General features: G+C 47.4%; 2 protein-coding genes across 2 annotated transcripts in view; one reads left to right on the top strand and one right to left on the bottom strand.

Annotated features, from left to right (window-relative positions):
• Positions 1-9: 9 nt before the first annotated feature.
• Positions 10-15,164, bottom strand: IGSF23 (immunoglobulin superfamily member 23). Its single transcript, XM_055551172.1, has 6 exons — positions 15,101-15,164; positions 13,675-13,710; positions 12,348-12,689; positions 8,540-8,809; positions 6,043-6,196; positions 10-219 (listed from the first exon to the last, which is right to left on the bottom strand). The coding sequence occupies exons 1-6, from the start codon at positions 15,162-15,164 to the stop codon at positions 210-212; spliced, it is 876 nt and encodes a 291-aa protein (XP_055407147.1). The 3' UTR covers positions 10-209.
• CEACAM20 (CEA cell adhesion molecule 20) overlaps positions 12,530-18,012 on the top strand; it is a 78,138-nt gene continuing 72,655 nt past the window's right edge. Inside the window, exons 1-2 of the mRNA XM_055551661.1 lie at positions 12,530-12,667; positions 14,339-14,460. The gene's annotated coding sequence lies outside the window, so the exon portion shown is untranslated. The remainder of the gene's footprint in view (positions 12,668-14,338; positions 14,461-18,012) is intronic.

Below are 18,012 nucleotides of genomic sequence, written 5' to 3'. Positions count from 1 at the left end.
GAACAGAAATGTACACATGTTCCATAAAATATATATTTTGATGGGATATGGTAAAACAGCTGTTAGTATTTTAATACCATGGGAAAATTCATGATTCAGATCTGCTTATAATGTCTCCTTTTGTCTAGATTCATTTGTCTGTATTTTTATTTTTATTCAATTTATTTAAACTGAAAAATATCCCAAATGGTTCACCCATCTCTTTGTTGTCAGCCAGACCTACAATGGAGAGAGAAATAATAATAATAACAAAAATAGCCATAATAATAATACATGTGGCTGACATTTTTTGAAGGCTCACCATGTGCCAGGCACTATGAACAGTATCTCACTCCCACCATTTTATGTAATCCACACATCTACCTTGTTTGTTTTTTTTTTTAATATTTATTTATTTTTATTTTTTGGCCACATGTGGGATCTTAGTTCCCTGACCAGGGATCAAACCCATGCTCCCTGCAGTGGAAGCACAGAGTCTAAACAACTGGATCACCAGGGAAGTCCCACATCTATCCTTTATTTAAAAAATTTTTTTAAATTTGATTTATTTATCTGGCTGTGCCAGGTCTTAGTTGCCCCATGGGGGCATGTGAACTCAACTTTTAAGTTGTGGCATGTGGGATCTTAGTTCCCAGACAAGCGATTGAACCCACGACCCCTGCATTGGGAGCACCGTGTCTTAGCCATTGGACCACCAGGGAAGTCCCTCACACACCTACTCTTTGAGGCAGATATTATATTACCATTATCCCTGTTTTACAGATGGAGCATAGAGCAGTTAAAGGGGTCACCCAGAGTCCCAAAAGCTAGCATATGGCAGAGCTAGGATGAGCTTAAGGCGTCAGGGCCCAAGAACTTAATTGCAAACCTACGGGGAATCTCCCTTGGCCCTTGGTGGGTTTGGCAGGCCTTCTTGGGGGTGCTTCTCAGTCCAGACCCCTCTCTTCTGGAGACTGCCTCTTCCCACCGGGAGAGTCAAGAGAGCCATGCTTGTTCTCATGACCTCATCTCCAAGGTCCCAGCTGATTGGACAAGGCTGGTTCCTTCTGGATGACGTCAGCAGTGGTCTGTCATAAATAGGTCTTGGCCAGAATGGCAGGGAGGGCAGGAAGTGACCCCTTCTGCTGTTCATGGAGGCAGGGACTCTGAGTAGTCTGAGTGAACATTTTCATACTCCCTGATATCTCACCTTTCCCCTCTAAGAATATGACTTTGGAGTTAGACCTGGGTTTGATTCAGGGTCAACTCTTTGTTAGCAGGATGTCTTTGGGCAGGTTGATGGATTTTTCTGTGATTTAGTTCTACTCATGTGGAAAATGAGGACCATATCCCAGGCCCTGCTTTAAAGTCTTTTTTTTTTTTTTTTTTGCTGTGAGTCTTGTAGGATCTTAGTTCCCCACCAGGGATCAAACCTGTACCCCCTGCAGTGGAAGCGCAGAGCTCTAATTACAAGACCACCAAGGGAAGCCCCAAAAAGCTTGAGAAATCCAAATGAGAGCCCCATGAGTCAGGTGCTATTAATACCACCCCCATTTTGCAGATGTACAAACTGAGGCTGCAGGAGTGGTGGCTGCACAACGGCGCAGGAGCAGCCAAGAGGAGCTACCCCATGTCCAAGGTCAGGGGAGGCGGCCGAGAGGAGCTACCCCACGTCCAAGGTCAGGGGCGGTGGCCAAGAGGAGCTACCCCACGTCCAAGGTCAGGGGAGGCGGCCGAGAGGAGCTACCCCACGTCCAAGGTCAGGGGAGGCGGCCGAGAGGAGCTACCCCACGTCCAAGGTCAGGGGAGGCGGCCGAGAGGAGCTACCCCACGTCCAAGGTCAGGGGAGGCGGCCAACAGGAGCTACCCCACGTCCAAGGTAAGGAGCAGTGGCTGCGCTTTGCTGGAGCAGCCGTGAAGAGACACCCCATGTCCAAGGTAAGAGAAACCCAAGTAAGACAGTGGGCGCTGAGAGAGGGCATCAGAGGGCAGACAAACTGAAACCACAATCACAGACAACTAGCCAATCTGATCACACAGACCAAAGCTTGTCTAACTCAGTGAAACTAAGCCATGCCGTGTGGGGCCACCCAAGACAGGCAGGTCATGGAGGAGAGGTCTGACAGAATGTGGTCCGCTGGAGGAGGGAAGCAAACTCCTTCAGTATTTTGCCTTGAGAACCCCATGACCAGTATGAAAAGGCAAAAAGACAGGACACTGAAAGAGGAACTCCCCAGGTCAGTAGCTGCCCAATATGCTACTGGAGATCAGTGGAGAAATAACTCCAGAAAGAATGAAGGGATGGAGCCAAAGCAAAAACAACACTCAGTTGTGGATGTGACTAGTGACAGAAGCAAGGTCCGATGCTGTAAAGAGCAAAATTGCATAGGAGCCTGGAATGTCAAGTCCATGAATCAAGGCAAATTGGAAGTGGTCAAACAGGAGATGGCAAGAGTGAACGTCGACATTCTAGGAATCAGCAAACTAAGATGGACTGGAATGGGTGAATTTAACTCAGATGACTATTATATCTACTACTGTGGACAGGAATCCCTTAGAAGAAACAGAGTAGCCATCATGGTCAACAAAAGAGTCCGAAATGCAGTACTTGGATGCAATCTCAAAAACTACAGAATGATCTCTGTTCGTTTCCAAGGCAAACCATTCAATATCACAGTAATCCAAGTTTATGCCCCGACCAGTAATGCTGAAGAAGTGAAGTTGAACGGTTCTATGAAGACCTACAAGACCTTTTAGAACTAACACCCAGAAAAGATGTCCTTTTCATTATAGGGGACTGGAATGCAAAAGTAGGAAGTCAAGAAACACCTGGAATAACAGGCAAATTTGGCCTTGGAATACTGAATGAAGCAGGGCAAAGGCTAATAGAGTTTTGCCAAGAGAGCGCACTGGTCATAGCAAACACCCTGTTCCAACAACACAAGAGAAGACTACACATGGACATCACCAGATGGTCAACACCGAAATCAGATTGATTCTATTCTTTGCAGCCAAAGATGGAGAAGCTCTATACAGTCAACAAAAACAAGACCAGGAGCTGACTGTGGATCAGATCATGAACTCCTTATTGCCAAAATCAGTCTGAAATTGATGAAAGTGGGGAAAACCACTAGACCATTCAGGTATGACCTAAATCAAATCCCTTATGACTATACAGTGGAAGTGAGAAATAGATATAAGGGACTAGATCTGACAGAGTGCCTGATGAACTATGGACGGACGTTCGTGACATTGTACAGGAGACAGGGATCAAGACCATCCCCATGAAAAAGAAATGCAAAAAAGAAAAATGGCTGTCTGAGGAGGCCTTACAAATAGCTGTGAAAAGAAGAGAAGCAAAAAGCAAAGGAGAAAAGGAAAGATATACCCATTTGAATGCAGAGTTCCAAAGAATAGCAAGGAGAGATAAGAAACCCTTCCTCAATGATCAGTGCAAAGAAATAGAGGAAAACAATAGTTTCGAAAGACTAGAGATCTCTTCAAGAAAATTAGAGATACCAAGGGAATATTTCATGTAAAGATGGGCTCAATAAAAGACGGAAATGGTATGGATCTAACAGAAGCTGAAGATATTAAGAAGAGGTGGCAAGAATACACAGATCAGATCAGATCAGTCGCTCAGTCGTGTCCGACTCTTTGCGACCCCATGATTCGCAGCACGCCAGGCCTCCCTGTCCATCACCAACTCCCGGAGTTCACTCAGACTCACATCCATTGAGTCAGTGATCCCATCCAGCCATCTCATCCTCTGTCGTCCCCTTCTCCTCTTGCCCCCAATCCCTCCCACCATCAGAGTCTTTTCCAATGAGTCAACTCTTCGCACGAGGTGGCCAAAATACTGGAGTTTCAGCTTTAGCATCATTCTTTCCAAAGAAATGCCAGGGCTGATCTCCTTCAGAATGGACTGGTTGGATCTCCTTGCAGTCCAAGGGACTCTCAAGAGTCTTCTCCAACACCACAGTTCAAAAGCATCAATTTTTCGGCACTCAGCCTTCTTCACAGTCCAACTCTCACATCCATACATGACCACAGGAAAAACCATAGCCTTGACTAGACCGACCTTTGTTGGCAAAGTAATGTCTCTGCTTTTGAATATGCTATCTAAGTTGGTCATAACTTTCCTTCCAAGGAGTAAGCGTCTTTTAATTTCATGGCTGCAGTCACCATCTGTAGCTATACAAAAAAGATCTTTATGACCCAGATAATCACATGGTGTGGTCACTCACCTAGAACCAGACATCCTGGAATGTGAAGTCAAGTGGGCCTTAGGAAGTATCACTACGAACAAAGCTAGTGGAGGTGATGGAATTCCAGTTGAGCTATTTCAAATCCTAAAAGATGATGCTGTGAAAATGCTGCACGCAATATGTCAGCAAATTCGGAAAACTCAGCAGTGGCCACAGGACTGGAAAAGGTCAGTCTTCATTCCAATCCCAAAGAAAGGCAATGCCAAAGAATGCTCAAACTACCGCACAATTGCACTCATCTCACACACTAGTAAAGTAATGCTCAAAATTCTCCAAGCCAGGCTTCAGCAATATGTGAACTGTGAACTTCCTGATGTTCAAGCTGGTTTTAGAAAAGGCAGAGGAACCAGAGATCAAATTGCCAACATCCGCTGGATCATGGAAAAAGCAAGAGAGTTCCAGAAAAACATCTATTTCTGCTTTATTGACTATGCCAAAGCCTTTGACTGTGTGGATCACAATAAACTGTGGAAAATTCTGAAAGAGATGGGAATACCAGACCACCTGACCTGCCTCTTGAGAAACCTATATGCAGGTCAGGAAGCAACAGTTAGAACTGGACATGGAACAACAGACTGGTTCCAAATAGGAAAAGGAGTACATCAAGGCTGTATATTGTCACCCTGCGTATTTAACTTATATGCAGAGTACATCATGAGAAATGCTGGACTGGAAGAAACACAAGCTGGAATCAAGATTTCTGGGAGAAATATCAATAACCTCAGATATGCAGATGACACCACCCTTATGGCAGAAAGTGAAGAACTAAAGAGCTTCCTGATGAAAGTGAAAGAGGAGAGTGAAAAAGTTGGCTTAAAGCTCAACATTCAGAAAACTAAGATCATGGCATCCGGTCCCATCACTTCATGGCAATTAGATGGGGAAACAGTGGAAACAGTGGCTGACTTTATTTTTCTGGGCTCCAAAATCACTGCAGATGGTGATTTCAGCCATGAAATTAAAAGACTCTTATTTCTTGGAAGGAAACTTATGACCAATCTAGACAGCATATTAAAAAGCAGAGACATTACTTTGTCAACAAAGGTCCATCTAGTCAAGGCTATGGTTTTTCCAGTAGTCATGTATGGATATGTGAGTTGGACTATAAAGAAAACTGAGCACCGAAGAATTGATGCTTTTGAACTGTGGTGTTGGAGAAGACTCTTAAGAGTCCCTTGGACTGCAAGGAGATCCAACCAGTCCATCCTAAAGGAAATCAGTCCTGGGTGTTCATTGGAAGGACTGATGCTAAAGCTGAAACTCCAATATTTTGGCCACCTGATGCGAAGAGCTGACTCATTTGAAAAGACCCTGATGTTGGGAAGGGTTGAGGACAGGAGGAGAAAGGGATGACAGAGGATGAGATGGTTGGATGGCATCATCGACTCGATGGACATGAGTTTGGGTGGACTCTGGGAGTTGGTGATGGACAGGGAGGCCTGGCGTGCTGCGGTTCATAGAGTCACAAAGAGTTGGACACGACTGAGCAACTGAACTGAACTGAACTGAAACTGAGGCCCAGAGCAGGGTGGCGACTTGCCATGGCCTCACTTTGGGTAAGTGACAGAAGGGGGATTTGGACGCAGCTCCAGGACCCTCTCCTGTCTCTTTGTTTCCCTGGGGCTACTTTGGAAACTGACTAGTAGGGTGGGGCACATCGGGGGTCCATGTCATCCTCTCTGAATGAACTTTATGCTCCCTGGGATAAGGCTGTTGGCTTGGCTTCAGTCTTGCTGCAGAGAGAGCTCTGTGCCTTGTGGAGGCTGAGTGGATGGGAGGAAGGGAAGGCAGGTACCTTAGCTTCTGGATGAAGGTGAAGAGCACGCTTCCAACCAGTACCAAGCCTGCCACAGATGCAGCCACAATGAGAGCAATGGCAGATCCTCCTGACAGGGAGAGCGGGGGCTTCTGAGAGATGGGTGCAGGTTCTGTGGGTTCCACGTCAGCTTCTGGGAACCAAGAAGGGGAGAGACTGGAGGAGACACCCTCCCTCCATACCCCCACGCCCCCCACCATTCCACCTCCTTCCTCATCCTCCCCTTCTCCATACCAGCTTCCTCCCTGCTCTCTCGTCTCAGTCTCTCCCCAAACCATCTCATCACCACACAGAAGCCAGAGGGTTTTTTAATTTTTTTGGCCACATCTTGTTATGTGGGATCGTAGTTCCCTGACCAGGGATCGAACCCATGCCCCCTGCATTGGAAGGACAGAATTGTAACCATTCGACCACCAGGGAAGTCCCCGGAGGGGTCTTTGTAAAGTCCACACTTGACCCTGTTCCTCTCCTGCTAAGAACCTTCCCGTGGCTTCCCAGGACTTCACCTTGACCTTCAAGAATCTGAGTCTGGCTAGTCTCATCTCTCTCTACCCTCTACATTTATAACTAAGCCTTGTTGGATTCTATTTAACTTTCTACTTCCCTCTCCTACTTCCAAGCCTTTATCTGTGCCCCTGGAATGCCATTTTCTCCCCCTGGCCTGGACAATTTCTACGTGTCCTAGTACCAACTCAGATGTCCCCTCTTCCAGGAAGCCCTCCCTGATTCCCTTGCTGGGTCGGGCGCCCCCTTGGGTCTCACAGCTGGAGTTCCCCCACCCCAGCCCTGCCGACTCTGGTCATTACTGTTTGTGGACAGGCCTGTCCCCTACTGCACTGGAAGTCCTGTGATGGCAGGACCAGGACTGTCTCTGTTACCAGTTGTCCTCGGCACTGCCCAGCATAGGCCAGTCACATAATAGGTGCTCAATAAACATTTCCTGAACAGTTGATGAACAAGGGAAGGGGGTCTTAGAAGTACTGTCATTCTCAGTGAACGTATCAGGGTCACCAGGTGCTCCAAGATTTATATTTTTTCTCACAATAAATTACCTAAAATCGAATCCTGAAACCTCCCACTGAACCATGGCTGGGGAGAGGAAGCAGGTCTAGGAATGTAGCCAAGCCAGGCTTTCCACCCTCTCCATCTTTCCCTTGCTCTGGACCTTGGCTCAAGTGATTCCTGCTGCCCACATGCCTCCCCTTCTTCTCTAGGCAGCTCCTCCGCACCATTCTATGAATAGAAATACTAAAAATAACATGCATGGCTACTGCTGCTATTTAAAGCACCAGCTAACTAGCTTCCAGAGTTTACCATTTCAGCAATTACCTTAACAGCAATTTTGTAGAGGTCTACACGATCACATTGGTTATACACAGGAGGAAACTGAAGCTCCAGAGAAGGGACACCACTTGTCCTAAGTCACTCAGCCAAGAAGGCACAGGGGCAGGAACTGAACTCCACTTTGGCTCCCAAACAACTTTTTTTAATCCCAATAACTGGCTCATCTTGTGATTGCTGTCTGAGCCTCTGTACACACTCTTGCCTCTGGTAACAGGCACAAAATTAATAACAATAGGGATAATACTGATCATAGCAATGATACTAGTTCATGTTTATTGAGCACTCATTAGTGTTCCATCGGAGAAGGCAATGGCCCCCCATTCCAGCACTCTTGCCTGGAAAATCCCATGGATGGAGGAGCCTGGTAGGCTGCAGTCCATGGGGTCGCTAAGAGTCGGACACGACTGAGCGACTTCACTTTCACTTTTCACTTTCATGCATTGGAGAAGGAAATGGCAACCCACTCCAGTGTTCTTGCCTGGAGAATCCCAGGGACAGGGGAACCTGTTGGGCTGCCGTCTATGGGGTCGCACAGAGTCGGACACGACTGACGCGACTTAGCAGCAGCAGTGTTCCATAGTGCTATGCCCTCTTACTTTAAGCTGTTCACCTGCTTATCTCACTGAATGCTCACAGCTGTATTTTGGGGGTGGGCACTATTATTTTCCCAGTTTATATTCCTCAGAACACTGAGGAAACTGAAGCACAGAGAAGTCAAGGCACTGGCCCAGAGTCACACAGCCAGCAAGTAGTGGAGCCAGAATTCAAATTCCAAAGCCCTTGCTTGGAACCACTCGTTACATTACCACCTTCATTTTTCCTGTGGCATGTGCTGAGATTCAGAGAGGCAAAGAGACTTCTCAAACACACACAGTAGAAAGTGATTGGAGCCAGGAGGACCCAGACAGCCGGCTCCAGATCCTGCCCTGAGCTTTCATTAGCATTCATGTCTTTGGGGCACAGCTTCTCATCTGTAAAATGGGCTAATAATCCCCACTCTGCCAGGAGGATGGAAGAAGGGGATGACATCTTGACTATAAAGGGTCTCAGAGGGAACTGCTCACAGAAGGCTCAGTGGAATCAGGAAAGCTGGCCACTGACCAGGGGTCCGGGGTCAGGGTGGGAGACTCACGTGGCAGCATGATAGTCACAGGCTGGGAGAGGTACACCCTCTCACTATTCTCAGCCAAGCATAAGTAGGTGCCCAGATCCTTCACGGGCAACCTGTGGATAATCAGCCTTTTCCCAGTTCCACGAGGTCTCCCATTGAAGGTCCACCGTAGCACAGGTTCAGGTGTGATTAAAGCCGCCCACTGCAGGATCACAGAGTAGTTGAGTTCACTCCGGAGGATGCCTTGTCTATTTCCTGGGAATGTCACCAGCTGCACCCCATTGTAGGTGGCTGCGCAAACAAGGGGGCAAGGTCACATGGGTGGAGACCACTCAGAGAGGCCGAGCCCTTCCTCTGTTCACCACAGAGGCATTCGTTCATTCACTCACTCACTCATTCATTCATTCCTCAACATGTTTGGAGGGCCTGGTCTGTGCCCACTGTTGATCCAGACACTGGATGGAGCTGAGCTGTCCTCAGCGCATATGACTGCCAACACTGCATCTGTGGCTTCAGGGCGTTCACTGGCTGCCAGAGCCTGCTCTGCTCATGGAAGCAGCAGCCAAAGCACTGGAGAGTGGGCACACAGCCTTCCACAGTGACCAGTGTGGACTGGTACATAAATAACCCAGGTCCCCTGCCCTCAGCTGGACCAGGGTAAAGGCCAAGGAGCTTCTGGAGGAGTGGCTGGATTCTGGATTATTTTACAGGTAGAGTCCACAGGATTTGCTGATAGATTGGGTGTAGGTGAGGGTGGTGGTGGTCAAGGGGTCCTCCAAGGCTTGGGGCCTGGGCCGCTGGCTACTGGGAGGGCTCCTTACAGACAGCATACATCATCCTCACCATTTTTGTTATTATTGAGTCAATAAGTCATGTCCGACTCTTTGTGACCCTATGGACTGTAGCTCACCAGGCTCCTCTGTCCAGGGGATTTCCTAGGCAAGAATACTGGAGTCGGTTGCCATTTCCTTCTCCAGGGGATCTTCCTGACCCAGGGATGGAACCCACATTTCCTGCATTGGCAAGCAGATTCTTTACTGCTGAGCCACCAGGGAAGCTCCCCTCCCCACTTCCTCACCTTAGTTCTTTATTTTTTTTTTTTTCAGGTGAAAGACTCTGAGGTCTGGGGGTCTTAGGGCCAGGGCTCATGGTCAGAGAGAGAGAGGCACAGCTGGGATTTGGATCTGATGTCATGGTGAGTGCTGGGGACCTCCATATGGAGCTGATTACCATTCAATGCAATATGAAAAGTGAAAAAAACTTCAATCCAGCCAAAGAGCTCAGAGAAGTCTTCCTGGAGGAGGTGGTACATGAGCTAAGCCTTGCAGGAGGAGAAAGAACCCACGGGTGTGGAAACAAGAATCAATGTAGGGGCTCAGTGGTAAAGAATCTGCCTGCCAATGCAGGAGACACAGGTTCGATCCCTAGTCTGGCAAGATCCCGCGTGCCACAGAACAACTAAGCCCCTGTGCTACAACTACTGAAGCCCATGCACCTAGAGCCTGTGCTTGGCAAGAACAGAAGCCACCGCAGGAGAAGCCTGCGCACCACAACCAGAGAGTAGCCGCCACTCAATGCAACTAGAGAAAAACCCACAAAGCAATGAAGAACCCAGCGCAGCCAAAAAGAAATAAAATTATTTTTTTAAAAAAGAATTGATGTAATAGCCATCTAGTTTGGACTCTTACTGTGAGCCAAGCACCATTCTAAACACACGTTAACTACAGCTCGTTATATTACTGGCTTGTTATGTTACGAGTAAGACCCATGCTTGGGTGAAGTCGTTTAGTAGGTTGTTTTAGTAGGTTGTAATCTGTGGGGTTGCACAGGGTCGGACACGACTGAAGTGACTTAGCAGCAGCAGCAATCAGCATTTAGGGCTGCAGTCCATGGGGTCCCAAGGAGTCAGACATGACTGAGCACACTGAGTGAATAATCAGCATTTAAAATGTGAAATGAGCTGTAAAAGGAAGTATCAGAATGCATTACACTTAGCAATAATTGTTATTTTATGACACTTATAAAGACAAATGACTCGTGATTTGTAGATATATGAACATACAGGGTCATGATTTAAAAAACTTGAAAGCCACTGGATTTACTCATTTAATCCTCACACCAACCCTACAAGGTAGATTTCATTGTTATCATCCTTTTAATGGGAAAACAAGGGCTCAAAGAGGTCAAGTCCCCTGAAATACTCATGGCGAACATTTGCTTACTCTGTGTGTTGCAGCAAAGATAGAAATGAGACTTTTCTGTTAAAGAAGGAAAATAAGGAACCAATGAACAGCCTGGGGAAATAGCATAAACTGGCCTGAAAGAGTTAAGCAATCCTAGTTTTACTTTAACTGCCACTGATTCACTGTGCACGCCTGCCTTTCACAAAGCTAATTCCTTAACCACTCTCAGACTCTGTGAGTTACACCCTGCACCTGGGATTCACCTTCCCCCACACTTCTTGTAACAATCCCCTATAGCATTCTTCCTTTCAGAAAGAAGATAATGGGCCAATAACCCTGGGAGACAGACAGCCAGAGTCACAGAGTCGCCTGATGTCAACTAGGGCTGTTTTGAAACTCTACAAAAGGAAGAAGAATACAAGACCTTTCTTACTTTGATCCTTATCACTTTTCCCAGACCATGAGCCCCATTATAATGATTATAAAACTCCTCACTAGCCCCTCCAGCAAGGACATAGTTCTTATAATAGAGTAAAAGTAAAAAAGTGTGTTCCCACTTTGCCTGGCAAAGAAATAAAGCGACTCTTTCCTCTTTCCTCCAAAACCCTGTCTCTGTATTTTTACCCGGCATCTCCCACAGAGAACCAAGATTTTGGCAACAGGTGTCAGGCACTGTTCTAGGTATTTGGTGTGGATTAATTCGTTTGTTCCTCAGAGCACTCCTACAAGGGTGGGTCTACCATGATTCTATTTTACAGAGGAGGATGCTGAAGCACACAGAGGGCAAGTCACTTTGCAAAGAGACGTGGCTAGGAAGTGAAGGAGCAAGGACTCAACGCAGGTGGTTTGGGTTTCAGAATCTGCACACGCTCTAGGCAGTTCTAGAAGAACTGGCCTTCAAATCACAGATATGTAGACTGATGGTGGTGGTTTAGTTGCAAAATCAAGTCGGACTGTTGTGACCCCATGGACTGCAACCTGCCAGGCTCCTCTGTTCATGGGATTTCCCAGGCACGAATACTGGAGTGGGTTGCCATTTCCTCCTCCAGTGGAGCTTCCCGACCGAGGGATCAAACTCCATCTCTTATGCCTCCTGCATTGGCAAGCGGGTTGGCAAGCGGGTTCTTTACCACTGAGCCCCCTGGGGAGCCCAGACTGATAGACCTCAGACTATTTCCCTCCCATTGGAGCAAAACCGGTCATGTGACTCACCTTGGCCAATAAAACATGGCGGAAGTACTGGCAGGCCGGTTCTGAGCCTGGGCCTCCAGGGCCTTTCAACTTCTGCTCCTTTGATAACCAAATGAGCTCAGGCTACCGGGCTGGAGGATGGGAAGGCTCGTGGCCCAATTACCCCCATCGCCCCAACTGCCAGCCAGGCCACTGCCAGACAGGGAGGAGGCCATTCTGCACCAGTGCCCAGGCAATCCTTCCAAACCTGCTGACTGCAGACACCGGAGTGAGCCTGGCTAAAATTAGCTGAGACCAGAGCTGTTCACAAGAATCAAGAGCTAAAAAAAAAACTGGTTGCTCTTCTAAGTTCTGGGATGTTTGGAACGGATGATGGGTTCAGAATGGGTCCCCTGGGGCCCTGCGGACTGAGAACTCCGTCCCTCCCGCCCTGCCGTGGAGGGAGGTGAAATTACCCTTGATCGGTATCTGCTCCGTCGCACTCCTGCGTCCCCTGCTGGTTTCCAGTACCACCGTGTAACTGCCCGCATCTAGAGTCGTCACGTTTCTGATGATCAGGCTGCCCTGGGTGTCCAGCGTCTCCCGGCCAGTGTGGCCAGGTCCTGGGAGGCCCTCGGGAGAGAAGATCATGGCTTCTGGCCGGACTTCATGCCCTCGGAACCAAGAGGTGGCGAGAACCCTATCCAGGCTTCTAGGGACTGGCAGGTGGGCATCGGCTCCTTCAGTCAAGGGGTCCAGAGACACAGAGGAGAGCAGCTCCAAGGAGGCAGACCAGGTACTGAATGCGAGCAGGGTGCCTTGTAGGAGGGTGGGAGGGAAAAGAGAGAGCGAGGAAGCAATGGGACCAAAGGCAAGATGCTGCCCCAGCCGCTAACCCCGTGCTGGTGAGAATGTGTGCCATGGAGAGCTGATGTGACAACGGTGATAATAATAAATAAAAAGGGGCTTCCCAGGTGGCACAGTGGTAAAGAATCTGCCTGCCAATGCAGGAGACAAGGGTTCGATCACTGGGTTGGGAAGATCCCCTGGAGGAGGGCTTGGCAACCCACTCCAGTATTCTTGCCTGGAAAATCCCATGGACAGAGGAGCCTGGTGGCCTACAGTCCACGGGGTCACAGACAGCTGGACACAACTGAAGCAACTTAGCATGTACATGCAATATATATATATATATATATATATATATACACACACACACACAATACGTATAAAACCTATATATATAATATATATATATATAATTCCATATGTGTATACATATGGAATTTCAGAGCTAGAACCATAGAGATAATTCCAGAAGTCCTACTTGACTGGAGCATAGCTATTTTATTTCACTTCTAACCTTCAATCAAATGTGAAAAAATCACTATTCAATTTTTTCCTGTTTGATCCCAGAACAGGTCCCTGAATCACTATATATAAATATAAATACACCAGAATGTTAAACTTGACTTCCATTGTTGCAGAATATCCCCAAAGTTTCCAGAGGCTGAGAACAAAAGAACAGACACCAAGAACTCCCTATTCCTAGCTGAGGTCTAGCTAACAGGGGTTGTTGTTGAATTAGTCACTCAGTTCTGTCTGACTCTTTGCGACCCCAAGGACTGTAGCTCGCCAGACTCCCCTGTCCATGGAATTCTCCAAGCAAGAATACTGGAGTGGGTTGCCATTCCCCTCTCCAGGGGATCTTCCCAACCCAGGGACTGAACCTGGGTCCACCTGCATTGCAGGCAGATTCTTTACCATCTGAGCCACCAGGGAAGCCCAGCTAACAGGGGTTACCCATCACCAGTTCTGCCAGCACCAGCCACTTTACCCCTGCCAAGAGAGCTGAAGAGCTCACAGAGAAGAGGAGATGGCTCAGAGTGAGGTTTTTTGGGGGACTGGAGGTCCCCGCTGGGGCTGGGAGTTTCTTCCACCTCCTGCTAAGTGAGGGGGGCTCCAAGGGAACCTCTTGGAGTGCTGGAGATGTGTGCTGTGGAGTTTGTGGGAACTTAGACCTGTAAGTCTTCAGGTGACAGATGGAGGCGGAGTGGGCAGGATGGATGTGGTCCATACCTCCTGCATTTGGTGGGACAACAGAGATGTCCACGAGTTTCCCATGAGCCAGTGTGAATGCCGCTGAAGGAGCCAGTCAGAGCTCCGAATGGGGGCATCTCTGGAGCCTGTCCTGGCAAAAAGCTCCATAGGAGACGACTTGCCGGGTAGATTCCCCACCCAGGAAGATCTCTTCAACATGCCTCAGCCACACAGAAGGCCATGTCCCCACCTTATCACTACAGCAGTCAAGTTGAAACCTTCCTGCACCCTCCTTGCCTTCCTCTCCTCTGCCCATGGCCTTGGTGGGTGGAGGGGGTGGGCACAGACCTCACCTCTGGGTGGGGAGAAAGGACACAGAGAGACATAGGAACAAGGCCCACGACATCCCACTACATTCTCTCTGCAGCCTGACTCAGGTCCAAGCTGGGGCAGAAGTGAAATTCTCAACTGTGGCTGAAGTTTTGAAATTACACAGAACTGGACTTTTTAAGGACTGGAAAAAGAAGCAATTCATTTACTCTCCAAGAGGTAAATGTGGGTGGTTTCTGGAAAGTGTGTTCTTGGTGGCCAGACCGTCTGGGGCCAAGTCCTCCTTCTGTTACTTTCAAGCTGTGTGGCCTGGGGAGGACCCCTAACCTCTCTGTGTGTCAGTTTCCCGCTCTATGAAATGGGTCTCCTGTGGCTCTAGCCTCCTGGGGTTAAGAATGAACTGTTACTACACGAAAGCACTTAGAAGAGGCTGACATGGAGAAGTACTCAGTCACAATGGCCTCTTTTTATTATGATTGTTATACTATTTTCATTGTTATTGAAAAATTATTATTAGATATGGATTGCTAGGGTTAGACAGGGTGCTCTGGTGGAAAAGGGCTGGCGTGGGGGTACTGAATTCTTATTTTGCCTTTGCCAGCCGCCTGCTCTTGAGCAAGTGACCCCACCCTTATCTGAGCCTCACTTTACTCCTTTGTAAAAGGGGTCAATCACAGAGGCCTCTTGGGGATTTCAAGAGCTCTTGTGCATCGGTTGCCCATGCTGGATGGGCTGTAACATGACCAGAGTCAGAACTCAGAGTAGGGGCGTCTCTGATTTGGATAAAGACTCTCTTCCTCCCCAAGGATGTCTCCTCTTTGTCCCCAACCCGTGAGTGCAGCCCTTGTCTCTCACGCACCTGTTAGAAGCAGCCTTGTCCAGGCGGGGCTGTGGCTGGAGCTGGTGCCCAGAGGCCACATCATGCCGCGTTCTGTCCTGCAGCGGAGGCAGTTGCGCAGGAGAGGCCGCCTTTCTGGAGTGGGGTCTCCTAGACCACACAGTCAAGTACACAACCTTGGCCCCGCCCCTGCAAGGCCCCGCCCATTCCCTGGCCACACCCACACGGTGCCCAGCCTTGGTCTCCAGAGATGAGCTGGGAAGTCTCTTCTCTAGCACTGGGTTCGTGGCAGTGGTGGGTGGCGAGCAGGCTGGGGAAGGGTCTTTGGAGAAGAGGCTCTGGAGTTGAGCTCGCCTCTCTCTCCGGCTCCCGCTCCCAGCCCCTCTGGGCCGGGAGGACGATGAAGATGGAGAACTAGGACAGAACTGTCCTTGGAACCCCACATCAGAGGCGACGACGGGCCAAAGGTCATCAGGTAGGCGGGGAGCTAGGCCTCGTGCTGGCCTCCTGAGTTTGCTCTAGACCTTCAGACTATTAACTCTGAGCCTCTGTAAAATGAGGGGGTTGATAGTGCCTTCCCCAGGGTCAGAGGGGCCCATGTGTACAGAAATCAGGTGCTCAACAGAGTGTCTGGCATGTCCTAGGTACTCAAAAAATGGCCGTGGCTATTACAATAATGCTAATTATAATTATTATTATTGGAATCTTGGATGTTCTCAAGTCATGATCAGGAGCCCTTTCTCATGGCTGTGCTCATATTATGTATCCTAAATTTTGGATTCTAGAAGGAGAAGCCACCAAAGCTTCTTTCTCTCATCCTTTTGGCCCTTCAGGCCTAGTCTTTCCTTCTCAAGTTAATAATAGTACTGCCCAAATACTAGCTTGGATTTACTGAACACCCATTGGGTGCCAGTTATTGCTATTTACAGTTGTTTTCTGGTTGGCTCCTCATAGTACCTTGAGGGGTTGATATGAACATCCTCATTTTCCAGGGTTCACAGAGGCTAAGAAATTTATGCAATGCCACACAGCTATTCATAATGGCTTTTGTCAGTTCTTGGAGTGAGCCACCTCAGGGCCTTAGCACTTCTGCTCCTTCTTGGAGGCTTTCATGAATCATCTCATGACTGGCTGAGATGAGAAAAATCATCATCTTATTATTCTAATCTCAAGTCAAATATCAATTCAAATAGTAATGCCCCACAAAGGTCTTCCCTAAACACCTACTATAAGTCAGGCCCCTCCTGCTTCTTGCTAGCAAGATACACTGCTTTATTTTCAGTATAATATCTATTATTATACACTCTGAAATCATTTCTTTTTTTGTTTATTATTTGTCTCTTATCCCCCACACCTACCTCCCTGGCTAGAATGTCAGATCCAGGAGGAGCCCTTCAGTCATGTTTGGCTCATGACTATGTCCCAGGGTCTAGAGCAGTACTAATACCTGGCCCATCATGGGTGCCCAATAAATTTCCTTTAGTGAATGAATGAAAGAATGAGTGTTGGAAATAATGAAATAATGGGAGTGTTGGAATTTGAACTCATGTCTGACTCAGAAGTTCCTATTTTTCTCTCCCAGAGATGTCTAGGTTCTACCCAACCCTGGGACAAAGTCTCCCCCTTGAATCTCTAAAAGTAGTCATCATCAAGTGACAGAGTTATGTCTTTACTGGTACTAGCCATGCTGCCTTTTTTATGATTTTTCTGAAGGCCTCTGCTAGGGCAACTAGCCAGGCCAGGGGATCGGGGATGGGTAATAAACAAATATTTGCAGTATGGTTAATAACCATCTATGGATGATAACTCTGTGGTTTCTGATCTGCCAGTGTTCATGTTATTTTATCCAGGTGATAACAAGTGGAGCTTCTTTTGAGAAACTAACTTCCTCTTGGTTCCAGGGAGCCGAGGAGCCCAGGCCTGACCTATCAGAACACTTTACACTCTTCAACCACAGTGATTGAGTGAGGGCTGGAGTTGTGACCCGAGCTTAACCGATCAGAGCATTTTAGCCTCAAGCCTCAGTAATTTCTTGAGACTTGGGCACATACCCAAAGCAGGCCAAGGAGGAGAAAAATGAGGACTTTTACTGGAATTCTGGGAAATATAGCACTGCTTTCTCCTGGGCTTGCTAAGCAGAAGGGATCTAAATGTGGAGCTGCTTGGGGCCCTCTTTCTACCTTGAGTAGAGAGGCTGTAAAGGAATGAGGCCAACACACAGGAAAGCACAGCCAGAATGAACAGAAATTTCAGGGGATATCATTTAAACACCCAGATCTAGCTGTGCCTGAAGTTGGTACTAATGTTGACTTCACATTTTGTGTTGCGTGAGTCTATATATTTCCATTGATCTTCCCAGACCAGTTTGATTTGGGATTCAGTTACTTGTCTCCAAAAGAAATTTGATTGAAAGAAAAAGTGAAAAAATAGAGTTTTGAGACCATATGATTTAAGATCTAGCAGAGACTGAGGATGGTAGGGGAAGTGCCCTGTGAAGGAGATGGTTAAACTGACCCTGGGGGAGGAGGAAGATTTAGCAGGTCAGTGTTTCGCAACTTAACACATTCTCTTACCACATCATAATACCTTCCATATGCACACCCACATAGATTTCAACTTATTTACTTAATAGTTTTCCTTAAAACAACTCAACTAAAATAAGCTCAACTCAGTTTTTAAACACTAAAATTCACAAAATTATATACTAATATGTAACTTATATTAACGCAGATGAAAATTAAAACATAATGATGAATATAAAACCTATTTTTCCACATAACTGGTGTAATTTTTTTGGTGTGTCACCAAAAGAATACGAGTCCCAGTCTGTTGCTTCATGATGAGAAGATACTTAACATTTCTGAACTGTACCTCAAAAATAAAATTAACTGTACCTTAAAATTTTGTATCATGAGGTGTTTTTTGAAACCACA

This window comes from Bubalus kerabau, chromosome 17, assembly GCF_029407905.1.
Source record: "Bubalus kerabau isolate K-KA32 ecotype Philippines breed swamp buffalo chromosome 17, PCC_UOA_SB_1v2, whole genome shotgun sequence".
Classification (NCBI taxonomy): Eukaryota; Metazoa; Chordata; class Mammalia; order Artiodactyla; family Bovidae; genus Bubalus; species Bubalus kerabau.
The sequence above is the reverse complement of the archived record's forward strand: the minus strand, read 5'-3'. Positions and strand labels throughout refer to the sequence as shown.

Excerpts from the sequence above, each read along its gene's own strand:
- IGSF23 (XM_055551172.1), bottom strand. The coding sequence starts at position 15,164 with ATGATGTGGCCTCTGGGCACCAGCTCCAGCCACAGCCCCGCCTGGACA. Across the intron at positions 8,810-12,347 it reads GGAGCAGATACCGATCAAGG|CCACCTACAATGGGGTGCAG; the intron begins GTAATTTCACCT and ends TTGTTTGCGCAG. Across the intron at positions 6,197-8,539 it reads TGTGACTATCATGCTGCCAC|AAGCTGACGTGGAACCCACA; the intron begins GTGAGTCTCCCA and ends CTTGGTTCCCAG.